We start from the raw sequence: 12,300 nt of genomic DNA on the forward strand, positions 1-12,300 counted from the left end.
AAATAATACCACACATCTACAACCATCTGATCTTTGATAAACCTGACAAAAACAAGAAATGGGGAAAGGATTCCCTATTTAATAAATGGTGCTGGGAAAACTGGCTAGCCATATGTAGAAAGCTGAAACTGGACCCCTTCCTTATACCTTATACAAAAATTAATTCAAGATGGATTAAGACTTAAATGTTAGACCTAAAACCATAAAAACCCTAGAAGAAAACCTAGGCAATACCATTCAGGATATAGGCATGGGAAAGGATGTCATGTCTAAAACACGAAAAGCAATGGCAATAAAAGCCAAAATAGACAAATGGGATCTAATTAAACTAAAGAGCTTCTGCACAGCAAAAGAAACTACCATCAGAGTGAACAGGCAACCTATGGAATGGGAGAAAGTTTTTGCAATCTACTCATCTGACAAAGGGCTAATATCCAGAATCTACAAAGAACTCAAATAAACTTATAAGAAAAAAAACAACCTCATCACAAAGTAGGCGAAGGATTTGAACAGACACTTCTCAAAAGAAGACATTTATGCAGCCAACAGACACATGAAAAAATGCTCATCATCACTGGCCATCAGAGAAATGTAAATCAAAACCACAGTGAGATACAATCTCACACCAGTTAGCATGGTGATCATTAGAAAGTCAGGAAACAACAGGTGCTGGAGAGGATGTGGAGAAATAGGAACACTTTTACACTGTTGGTGGGACTGTAAACTAGTTCAACCATTGTGGAAGACAGTGTGGCGATTCCTCAGGGATCTAGAACTAGAAATACCATTTGACCCAGCCATCTCATTACTGGGTATATACCCAAAGGATTATAAATCATGCTGCTATAAAGACACATGCACACGTATGCTTATTGCGGCACTATTCACAACAGCAAAGACTTGGAACCAACCCAAATGTCCATCAATGATAGACTAGATAAAGAAAATGTGGCACATACACACCATGGAATACTATGCAGCCATAAAAAAATGATGAGTTCATATCATTTGTAGGGACATGGATGAAGCTGGAAACCATCATTCTCAGCAAACTATCACAAGGACAAATAACCAAACACCACATGTTCTCATTCATAGGTGGGAATTGAACAATGAGAACACTCGGACACAGGAAGGGGAACATCACACACTGGGGCCAGTTGTGGGGTGGGGGAAGGGGGGAGGGATAGCATTAGGAGACATACCTAATGTAAATGACGAGTTAATGGGTGCAGCACACCAACATGGCACATGTATACATATGTAACAAACCTGCACGTTGTGCACATGTACCCTAGAACTTAAAGTATATAAAAAAAAAAAATCTTGGTGATGGCTGACAGAAGCCACACTGTTTTTCTGAACTCATGACTCCCAGCTTTATATTGCCTTATCCCTGTTTGACTACAACAACAGTATTATAAAGGGCAGTTATGATGTTTGCACACATTTCATCTCTCCTAACAGATTTTAGATGATCAATTCCAAGGGAGCACTACTGAGTCCTACATAAACCTGTTTACTCCACAGCTACTAACAAAATGGTCTGTACACAGTACAAAGTCAGCAAATAACTCCCAAACCACCCTAATTACACAAAAAGAACTAGTCACTGAATTACACTTTAACGTATAAAAAGATGAGACTTTGTAGTGTGTGCTCGTGTATACGCAAGGTATGTTAATGATGTTAATATGTTAATAAATACACTAGACTTCAGAGGGCTGAATCAGTGCCAGCTTTAAGGAAGTCACCTGGGGAAGTGCTACACTAAACCCAACTACTCTGTTCTTTCTTCACATCGGTAAAATGTCAACATTGTATAAGCCTCTTTTTAAAAAAAAATCGTTCTTACTTTTGTTATGCTTTTTTTCTTCCTGGAATAGTATGACCTTATTAATCATATTTGGCACAGAATGATCTTTTGATATTTATGAAAATCAGATTTACCCTCACAGGATAAAAATGAGTCACTGCTGAGGATATTTAAAAGAATAAGCTCAGATTCTGACGGAACTTCTAAAAGGATCTCAACAAAGGTTATAAACAAAGCCTTTCAAAATGACTACTGTGTTCAGGACTACACACACTCACAGGATTTAAAATCGAGTTCCAGGAAAACATGCCAAAAGACTGCCCTACTGCTGAACACAGCCAACAATGACGTACAGTAATGCCCCCAGATCCCTCACCCAGGGAGGGGAAAAAAAGGCAAAACTGGAGTCAGTCTCTTTTTTTTTGGTTCCATGAAACCTCTGTGCTCTAATTTTCCTTCTTCCTTTCTTTTTAAATTTGGAAATAGTCGGCCAATGGTAATTACTATAGGTTCTTTTCCTGAAAATTTTCTAAGATAATCCTAAAAATATGCCCACATTTGTCACTACCCCAACCAAATGATCAAAGATATTATCACCCAAAGTGAGATGACGTAACATTAGGAATCATATAATAAACACAAAATGAAACATGCAGCATTGACATTTTAATGTTCTTGGCAAAATGTCTTAACCTAAATCTAACCATGAGGAAATATTAAGTTAAATCTAGAATGAGCAAGCCTCAGTAAGACAATTGCCTGAATTCTCTAAAAAAAAAAAAAAAAAATCTATATCTATCTATCTATCTATCTATCTATCTATCTATCTATCTATCTATTATCTATCTATCTATCTATCTATCTATCTATCTATCTATCTATCTATCTATCGTGTTTGTGTGGGGACACTGAGGAGATGTTAGCCAAAGTACACAAACTTTAGACATGAGGAATAAGTTCAAAAGATCTACTGTATGTCATGGTGACCACAGGTAATGATAACGTATTATATACCTGAAAATTGCTGAGAATAGATCTTACATGTTCTCACCCCATATATATACACACACACAAATGAGTATATGAGGCAATACATGCTAATTAGCTTAATTTAATCACTTCACAATGTGTGTGTGTAGATATATACCAAAACACCATACACAGAATTTGTACTTGTCAATTAGAAAAATAAAATACTTAATCCCTTAAAAAAATTGGTGAGTATCATGTTTCAGGTTAAAAGAAAAGTTACCATCACCAATCATGAGACACAGGGACATCATGCAACCCCAATAGGATGCCCCGAGAAGAACCCAGCATCACTTCTGGGGAATTCTTGCCAAAAATGAATAATCTTAATTTATTCATGAGGAAACATTAGGCAAACTCAAAAATAAAGACATTCCATATAATTACAGACTGGCACTCTTCTAAATTGTCAAGATGATTAAATACAAATTTATACATTGATTAAATACAAGAGACAAAGGAGACACAGCAACTAAATGCAACGTGGAGTCCTCAACTGTCTTGAACCAGAAAAAGGACACTTGTGAAAAAAGTGACAGCATTTGAGTAAGGTCTACAGGTTAGTTAGTAATAACATACCAGTATTAACTGTCTACTTTTGATAACTGTGGTACAGTTCTATAACATGTTAATATTTGAGGAAGCTGGGTAAAGCGTACATAAGAATGATTTATACTATCTTTGTAACTATTCTGTAAATCTAAAATTACTGCAAAATGAAAAGTTAAATTAGTGTTACAGAAAATAAAAAACATGAATGAGGTACTCTTTCAGATCTGAAAAAACTACAGATTTAACCAAATGAAAAATTAATCCTGAACTGGAAAAACAAAATACAAAAAGACAGCTACAGACAACTGGAGAAATCCAATTATGAATCATATATTAAATTATATTACTTACTAAATTCCTGTTAATATTCTTGGGTGTGATAATAGTGTTGATTATGTAAGAGACCATTCTTGATTCTTAGAAAATGTATGCTGAAATATTGAAAGACTCATCTATATTTTGAAATGTTTCTATGAGAAAGAAGGATTTGGGGAATGGAAGGAGAAAGAAAATGGAAGGAATAGATCTTTGTAAAGGGTATAAAAATGTGTGTTTTACTGCTATTCAAACTTCCTAGTCTGCATATGCCTCCCGCCAGAAGCTGGGGGGAATAAAAAATGAATTCACAGAGCAGTGGAAATACAAAGCATCTCAATCCCAGTGGTGTACACCCAAGCAAAAAGTCTTAACAAATTACCTTAGTAATAATAAGGTTTCCTGATACAGACCCCAAAACCTCCAGTAGAAGAGGTAAGAACAAAGACTGGGAATTAGAAAATCTGCCACTATTTTCTCTGTAAATTTAAAGAGATACTGTCAAATAAAAGGATCTTAATCCTCTGAACTTGTATTTCATCCTTGCAAATGTATTAAAGGAAAGTACTGTTTTAGGAACTATTTCTAAAAGAGAATTTTATTTTATAATATTTGCATATTCTCCCAGTTGGGAGAGGATAGGAAATGTAAATGCTTTCTTAAGGGTGAGAATGTTGGAGACGAAACTAGGGCTATATATTGTACAAAAATCCCCAATAAAATTACGACAAGGTTCTGGGGTAATCATTTAAATTATTTTTAAATTAGCCAGTGCTTCAAATCAATAGTGTTTCATTTTATGTTTAATATTTGTAATCAAAAACATATATACACATATATATTACAAATAAAAGCACTGGTTCAAGTATTTGATAGTCAAATTACATCCCATCTTTTAATTACATCTGATATAACTACTACTTAAGGAGGTTCAATTTTGTTTTAATGTCTCTACATTCCTTCACATCTTTCTTTTTATTGCACTATATACTTTTAATATAGCCATTTGACTGTATTACTTTAATATAGTCAATTTTAATATATTAATTTTAATATAGTCATTTGACTATATACTTTTAATATAGTCATCTGACAAATGACTATTAATACTTTTAATAGTCATTTGATACTAAACAATATTCTTTCTAATAAAAACTAAAATTGAGCCTTCTAAATTAAAAACTACATGATAGCAGTAGTCTATTAATATGTTCATTAGAAATATTACCATCTCTTCAAAGTCATTGTTTTATAATAGCATTTTTTAAACTTATAAAACATACCTTAAAAATCAACATATTGCTATGCAGGTCAAAGCTCAGGTAAAGAAAACAAAACAAAACAAAATACTATTTTTTGACAAACTGTTTTGCTGTAAACTGCTATCAGAAAAGGCTGGAAGTGATGATATGACCATCAATAGCATCATGTTAATTCTCTTGTCTTTATCAAATGTACAGTAAATTCAAATAAGGAGATACAATTTCATTTGGATTAACTTACAAATGCTGGCCAGTATGAAATCATGGACCTGTGATAACTTAGCAGAAGATTATTTGTCAGATTTTAAACACCTGTTTTCTAGAGTGGCTACAATTCATGTATTTTACCCAAAGATATTTACTTTCTACATAATACTAAGAAGAAAAATTAAGCATCTATTTTTCCCACAATATTTTCCCCATGTTTGAATTCTCCCCACTTATTTTCTATTTTTTGGCTGTCAGCACCTGCTCATCTGGAAAAGAGGAAAAGCTGAGGCAGCTAACAGTGGAGCAAAGGCTCACTGGGAATGGCCAAGCCTTCCCTGGAGACTGCACCCCTGGCTGCTCATACAAGCTTCTATAATAGGAGGCAAGTGACGCATTTTCTTTTAACCAAAAGAGATCTACCTAGAAGAGAGAAAAAAAATTAAGTACAGTCTACTGTGTCTATTATAGAAAGCTCTTTAGAACAGTTAACAGAAACATTTATACCCGAAAAGGAGGATATCTCAGAGATCACTTTAGGCATGGCAAAATTCACCAATTTAAAAACATAATTTTTGAAAAGAGCAGTCTTGTCATATCATCTATAACAAAGGAAAGAGAAGAAAGGAGATGGTAAAAATATCTATGGATAAAAAATCTTCTGTGGATGGAGCAGAAGATTTTTCTACATAAAAATTTCAGAATAGCTCCTTTAGGTAATAAACACAAAAGCGTATTTTTAAAATAAAATCTCTGCTGTTTCAAAAGAACAGGCTTCACCTAGGGCACTTTAAGAACTGTAATATTAATTTAAAAGTAGACCAAAAATTCTGTGCATCTCTTATCTAAATGTGAATACTACTGAAATTTTTATTAATAACAAAAATGAATCTGATTTTCATTTGCATTAAAAAATTCAAAGCTACATAACATTTTATGAGCTATGAACTTGAAAACTTCATGGTATTAAAAGAGGAACTAAAATATATTCCTCAAACTCACTTAGGAAAAAAGAGGTCAGAGGCAGTGGCTCATGCCTGTAATCCCAGCACTTTGGGAGGTCAAGGCAGGAGGATTGCTTGAGGCCAGAAGTTCAAGACCAGCTTGGGCAACATAGTGAGACCCTGTTTCTACAAAAAGAGAAGAAAACTAGCCGAGTGCAGTGCTGTGTGCCTATAGTCCCAGCTATTCCAGAGGCTGAGGTGGGAAGATCTCGAACCCAAGAGTTTGAGGCTGCAGTGAGCTATCATTACATCGCTGTCCTTTAGCCTGGGTGACCAAGTAAGACCCTGTCTCCAAAAAACAACAGAAAGAAAAGAAAAAGACAACCATCCTTTGTAAGTACATGGGAAAATGTCAAAGCATTCTGACTTTTATGACACATTTAATAGAAACTAGAAAAATAATTCTATTTTCAGAGTATGTAGTCCAAATTCAATCAAACCTATAAAAAGTAGATTCTAATTAATGCATCCACTATTGAAGAAGACCCTAAAGAACTTAAGTAAATTGGCAAAAAATTCTAGTTTCTAGACCTCATATGGTATGGCACAGTGAGTTTACGAGACAAGACAGAAGAGGTTGTTATAGTATAATCGATCTTTTTTCATCTAATCAAACCAAACACTGCTCTCTATCTTCTGGTAGATGTAACACAAAACTTTTCATAATCAAGTCACAGTAAATATCCAAATTACCAAGTTCATCTTGCTCCCTCCCCAAATTTCTGCCACCTAACCCCCATCTGTCCCCAAAAATTATGTAAACATCACCAAAAAGTCACTGTATTCATTGCTATAACAAATTACCACAAACCTGATACCTCTGAACAACTGAAATTTATTCTCTCTCAGTTTTGGAGGCCAGAAACCCAAAATCAAAGTGTTTGTAGGGCGGTTCCTTCGAGAGGCTCTGTGAGAAAATCTGTTCCATGCCTCTCTCCAGTGGCTTCCCATGGCTGCTGACAACCCTCGGCATTCCTTGGCGTGTAGATGTATTACTGCACTCTGTTTCTGTCTTCGCATCACCTTCTCTTCTTCTGTGTCTTCCTCTTTCTTATAAGGACCCCTTGTCTTTGGATTTAAGCCTCTCTCAGATAATTCAGGATGATGTCATCTTGAGATCCTTAATTACATGTGCAAGACGCTTTTCCTTCCAGGCTGACATCTCTTGGTGTCTGTTGGGGGAGTGGGGGTGGAGGGGGCATACCATCCAATCCACTACAGCCACTATCTTTCTATCTTCTAGGATGAGTCACATCCTCATTACCAATAAATGCTTACTTCTCAAAAGAATTTCAGAAATATGTCACATCACCCTTTTGCTAAATTTTGCTTTATTTCACATATTAGTTATCTGAGAATTCTTTTTAAATTGATCCATTGTCTTATAAATCCTTCTAGTGTTTTTTTATTAGTCACAGTGAAAAAGGCAGGCATAATAGAATAAGTATATATTAGAGGTTTTGGCCTACAAGAATAACATTTTCATCAATTACCAAAGTAGAAAACATGGGGAGTCTTACACATTCATCTGAGAAGTCTTCAATTTCACTGTAACCTATGTTTTAAATTTCTACCTATCAGAATAAATACTCTTATAATGATAAGGTTAACCATACAATTTTAACCAATTCATATGCAAACATGTCTGCCATGTTCAACATCATCTTTAATATTTACATTGTTACTGTTGTTTCATTCATACTCTAAGCATCATTTAGCATACATAAAAGGTACCATGAGCCAAGATTGTGCCATTGCACTCCAGTCTGGCGACAGAGTGAGACTCCGTGTCAAAAAAAAAAAAAAGTAAGTTCCAAGGAAGGTTACTATAACATGCATATCCTTAAATGAAGTCTACTTTTTGAAAGAATGACTTCACAAAACGGGAATGCCTCCAAATTCTCTGAATCAAAAGATCAAAAATTTCAGATTTATTGGGTGATGCAAGATTTCATTATCAATTTTGGAAAGATGTTTTCTTAAATGGCTCTTTCAAGAACAGAAACCCATCTATTTTTTTCATAGGAATAGAAGAAACAACACCTCTTCAGCTCTAAGTTCAGGCTACCCACTAACCCCAACTTTTGTCCCACTGCAGAGAAACACAAGAAAGATGGTACAAAGCCTGGGAACCCTCTTTTTTTTTTTTTGAAGACGGATTCTCGCTGTGTCACCCAGGCTGCTGGAGCACGGTGGTGCGATCTCGGCTCACTGCAACTTCTGCCTTCTGGGTTCAAGTAATTCTCCTGCCTCAGCCTCCCAGGTAGCTGTGATTACAGGCACATACCACCATGCCTGGCTAATTTTTCTACTGTTAACAGAGACAGGGTTTCACCATGTTGGCCAGGATGGTCTCAAACTCCTGACCTCAAGTGATCCACCCGCCTCGGCCTCCCAAAGTGCTAAGACTACAGGCGTGAGCCACCACTCCCAGGCACTTCTTCTTCCACTTGGGGTTTCACTGTCTGCATGAAGCTGTTGGTGAGGACACACACATTTAAATGCACGCATAAAAGCTTGAAATGTTTGTGTAATCCTTTAGGAGAATAGATCCAAACAGTGACAAAAATGTAATTAGCACAGTAACTTAAAACTTAAGAACCACCATCTTCACTGTCTACATAAGCTAAAAATAGGGCATACAGGCATACCTCATTTTGTTGTGCTTCCTTTTATTGTACTTCACAGATACTGCATTTTTACAAATTAATGGTAACCCTGCATCAAGCAAATCTATTGGCACCATTTTTCCAACAGCATGTGCTTACTTCATGTGTCTGTGCCATATTTTGGTAATTTTCACAATATTTCAAACCTCTTCATTATTGTATCTCTTATGGTAACCTGTGATCATTAATCTTTGATGTTACTATTGTAATTATTTTGGGGCACCATGAACCACGCCCACATAAGACGGCAAACTTAACCAATAAATGCATGTATTCTGACTGCTCAACCAACCGGCTGTTCCCCCATCTCTCTCCCTTTCCTTGGGTCTCTCTATTCCCTGAGACACAACGGTATTGAAATTAGGCCAATGAATAACCCTCCAGTGGCTTCTGCAGTGTTGGAGTAGAGCAAAGATCCACACGTCTCTCACTGGAAATCAAAAACTAGAAATGATTAAGCTTAGTGATGAAGGCATGTCAAAAGCTGAGATCAGCCAAAAGCTAGGCCTCTTGCACCAGTTAGCTTAGTTGCCAATGCAAAGCAACATTTCTTGAAGGTAATTAGAAGTGCTACTCCAGTGAACACAGGAATAAGAAGAAAGCAGAATAGCCTTATTGCTGATATGCAGAAAGTTTTAGTGGTCCATAACGAAGATCAAACTAGCCACGACATTCCCCTAAGCCAAAGCCTAATCCAGAGCAAAGCCCTAACTCTCTTTAACTATAACTCTAACTTTCTTTAATTCTAGAGCTAAGTCTGAGAGAGGTGAAGAAGCTGCAGAAGAAAAGTTGGAAGCTAACAGAGGTTAGTTCATGGTTAAGGAAAGAAGCCATCTCCCATAACACAGAAGTACAAGGTGAAGCAGCACGTGCTGATGTAGAAGCTGCAGCAAATTATCCAGAAGATCTAGCTAAGATCACTGATGAAGGTGGCTACACTGAATAACAGATCTTCAGTGTAGACAAAACAGCCTACTATTAGAAGAAGATGTTATCCAGGACTCTCATAGCTACAGAAGAGAAGTCAATGCCTGGCTTCAAAGCTTCAGAGGACAGACTGACTCCCTTGTTAGGGACTAATGCAGCTGGTGGCTTTTAGTTAAAGCCACTGCTCACTTATCATTCCCAAACTTTTAGAGCCCTTAAGAACTATGCTAAGTTAACTCTGCTTATGCTTTATAAATGGAACAAATAAAACCTGGATGACAGTGCATCTGGTTTCCAGCATAGTTTACTGAATATTAAAGCCCAGTGCTGAGACCTACTGCTCAAAAAAAAGAGTTCTTTCAAAATATTGCTCAGTGACAATGTCCTGGTTACCCAAGAGCTCTGACAGAGATGGACAAGGAGATGAATGCTGTTTTCATGTCTGATAACGTAACAGCCATTCCACAGCCCATGGATCATTCTGCTTTCAACTCTTTTTATTTAAGAAACACATTTCAGGCTGGAGCAGTGGCTCACACCTGTAATCCCAGCAGTTTGGGAGGTTGAGGCAGGCGGATCACGAGGCCAAGAGATCAAGACCATCCTGGCCAACACGGTGAAACCCCGTCTCTACTAAAAATACAAAAATTAGCTGGGCATGGTGGTGTGCACCTGTAGTCCCAGCTACTCACAAGGCTGAGGCAGGAGAATCCCTTGAACCCAGGAGGCAGGAGTTGCAGTGAACCGAGATCGCACCACTGCACTCCAACCTGGCAACAGAGCGAGACTCTGTCTCAAAAAAACAAAACAAAACAAAAACCACATTTCATAAGGCTATAGCTGCCATAGATAGCGATTCCTCTTATGGATCTGGGCAAATTAAACTGAAAACCTTCTGGAAAGGATCTGCCATTCCAGCTCCCTTTAAGGACATTTATGATTCATGGGAAGAGGCCAGAATATCAATATTAACAGGAGTTTGGAAGAAGATGATTCCAATCTTCATGGATGACTTGAAGGCATTCAAGACTTCAGTGGAGGAAGTCACTACAGATGTGGTGGAAATAGCAAGAGAAATGGAATTAGAAGAGTAACCTGAAGACGCGACTGAACTGCTGTAGTCTCATGATAAAACTGGAATGGATGGGGAGTTGCTTCTTGTGGATTGATCTGGTTTGGCTGTGTCCCCACCCAAATCTCATCTTGAATTGTAGCTCCCATAATTCCCACATGTTGTGGGAGGGAAATGGTGAGAGATCACTGAACCATGGAGGCGGTTTCCCCCATTCTATTCTCGTGGTAGTGAGTAAGTCTCAGGAAATCTCACAGTTTTTTTAATAAGGGATTTCCCCTTTCGCTTGGCTTTCATTCTCTCTGGCTTGCCTCTACATAAGACATGCCTTTGCTCTTCCTTTGCCTTCTGTCATGACTGTGAGGACTCCCCAGCCATGTAGAACTGTGAGTCCATTAAACCTCTTTCCTTTATAAATTACCCAGTCTTGCATATGTCTTTATTAGCTGCATGAGAACAGACTAACACATGGATGAATAAAGAAAACAGTTTCTTGCGATGGAATCTACTCCTGATAAAGATGCTGTGAACACTGCAGAAATGACAACAAAGGACTTAGAGTATTACATAAACTTAGTTGATAAAGCAGTGGCAGGGTTTGAGGATTGATTCCAATTTTGAAAGAATTATGGATAAAATGCTATCAAACAGCAGCGCATGCTACAGAGAAATCTCTTGTGAAAGGAAGAGTCAACTGATGTGGCAAACTGCACTGCTGTCCTTGGAAATTGCCACAGCACCTCCACCCTCCAGCAACCGCCACTCTAATCAGTCAGCAGCCTCAACATCAAGGCAAAACCCTCTACCAGCAAAAAGATTATGATTCCTTGAAGGCTCAGGTGACCATTAGAATGTTTAGCAATAAAGTATTTTTAAATTAAGATACGTACATTGTGTTTTTAGACACAATGGTACTGCATGCTTAACAGACTGCAGATAGTGTAAACATAACTTTTATATGCGCTGGGAAACCAAAATGTTTGTGTGGCTTGCCCTATCGCAGTATTTGTTTCATTGCGGTGGGGAAAATCTCTTAGGTATGCCTGTAACTTGAATGGGGACTTTGCTAGGGATGCAAACAATATACCATTGTCTCTTTACCCAAACTGTTGCCTTTCCAATTAACATGATTTTGCCTTATGCCCTGTTTCTAGGAACAAATCAAGGATTTGAGAAATGGGCGTGAACTACTCATACCTCCACCAGGAATAATTGCCAGTTTTGTTTCGACCAGGCCCATTTTTGCTGAGGAAGCTAAAATGAAAGAAAGAAAATTAAGCATCATCTATATCATCACATTCAAATATGACTACTTGAAAAAGTTATGAGATACACTAAAATATTGTTTACTAATTAAACTGATATCACAAATTCTTTAAAAAATCACTTTAAAAGGCATTGTTATGGAAATAAGTAAGCACTCTAAATGACATGTATTAGGAGAGTC

The 12,300-nt window shown here is 37.1% G+C and overlaps 1 protein-coding gene across 10 annotated transcripts in view; it reads right to left on the reverse strand.

Annotated features, from left to right (window-relative positions):
• Positions 1–12,300, reverse strand: part of AUH (AU RNA binding methylglutaconyl-CoA hydratase) — a 146,668-nt gene that overhangs the window by 65,333 nt on the left and 69,035 nt on the right. For 9 of the 10 annotated variants that reach the window (XR_009215071.1, XR_009215072.1, XR_009215070.1 and 6 more), the window contains one exon: positions 12,051–12,107. The exons of the other annotated variant lie outside the window; for it this stretch is intronic. Coding sequence is in view for 5 of the 9 variants with exons in the window: in XM_032164517.2 (XP_032020408.1) it covers positions 12,051–12,107 (57 nt within the window). In the remaining 4 variants the exon portion in view is untranslated. The remainder of the gene's footprint in view (positions 1–12,050; positions 12,108–12,300) is intronic. 10 annotated transcript variants of the gene reach the window in all.

Source organism: Hylobates moloch, unplaced genomic scaffold (genome assembly GCF_009828535.3).
Source record: "Hylobates moloch isolate HMO894 unplaced genomic scaffold, HMol_V3 SCAFFOLD_10, whole genome shotgun sequence".
Classification (NCBI taxonomy): Eukaryota; Metazoa; Chordata; class Mammalia; order Primates; family Hylobatidae; genus Hylobates; species Hylobates moloch.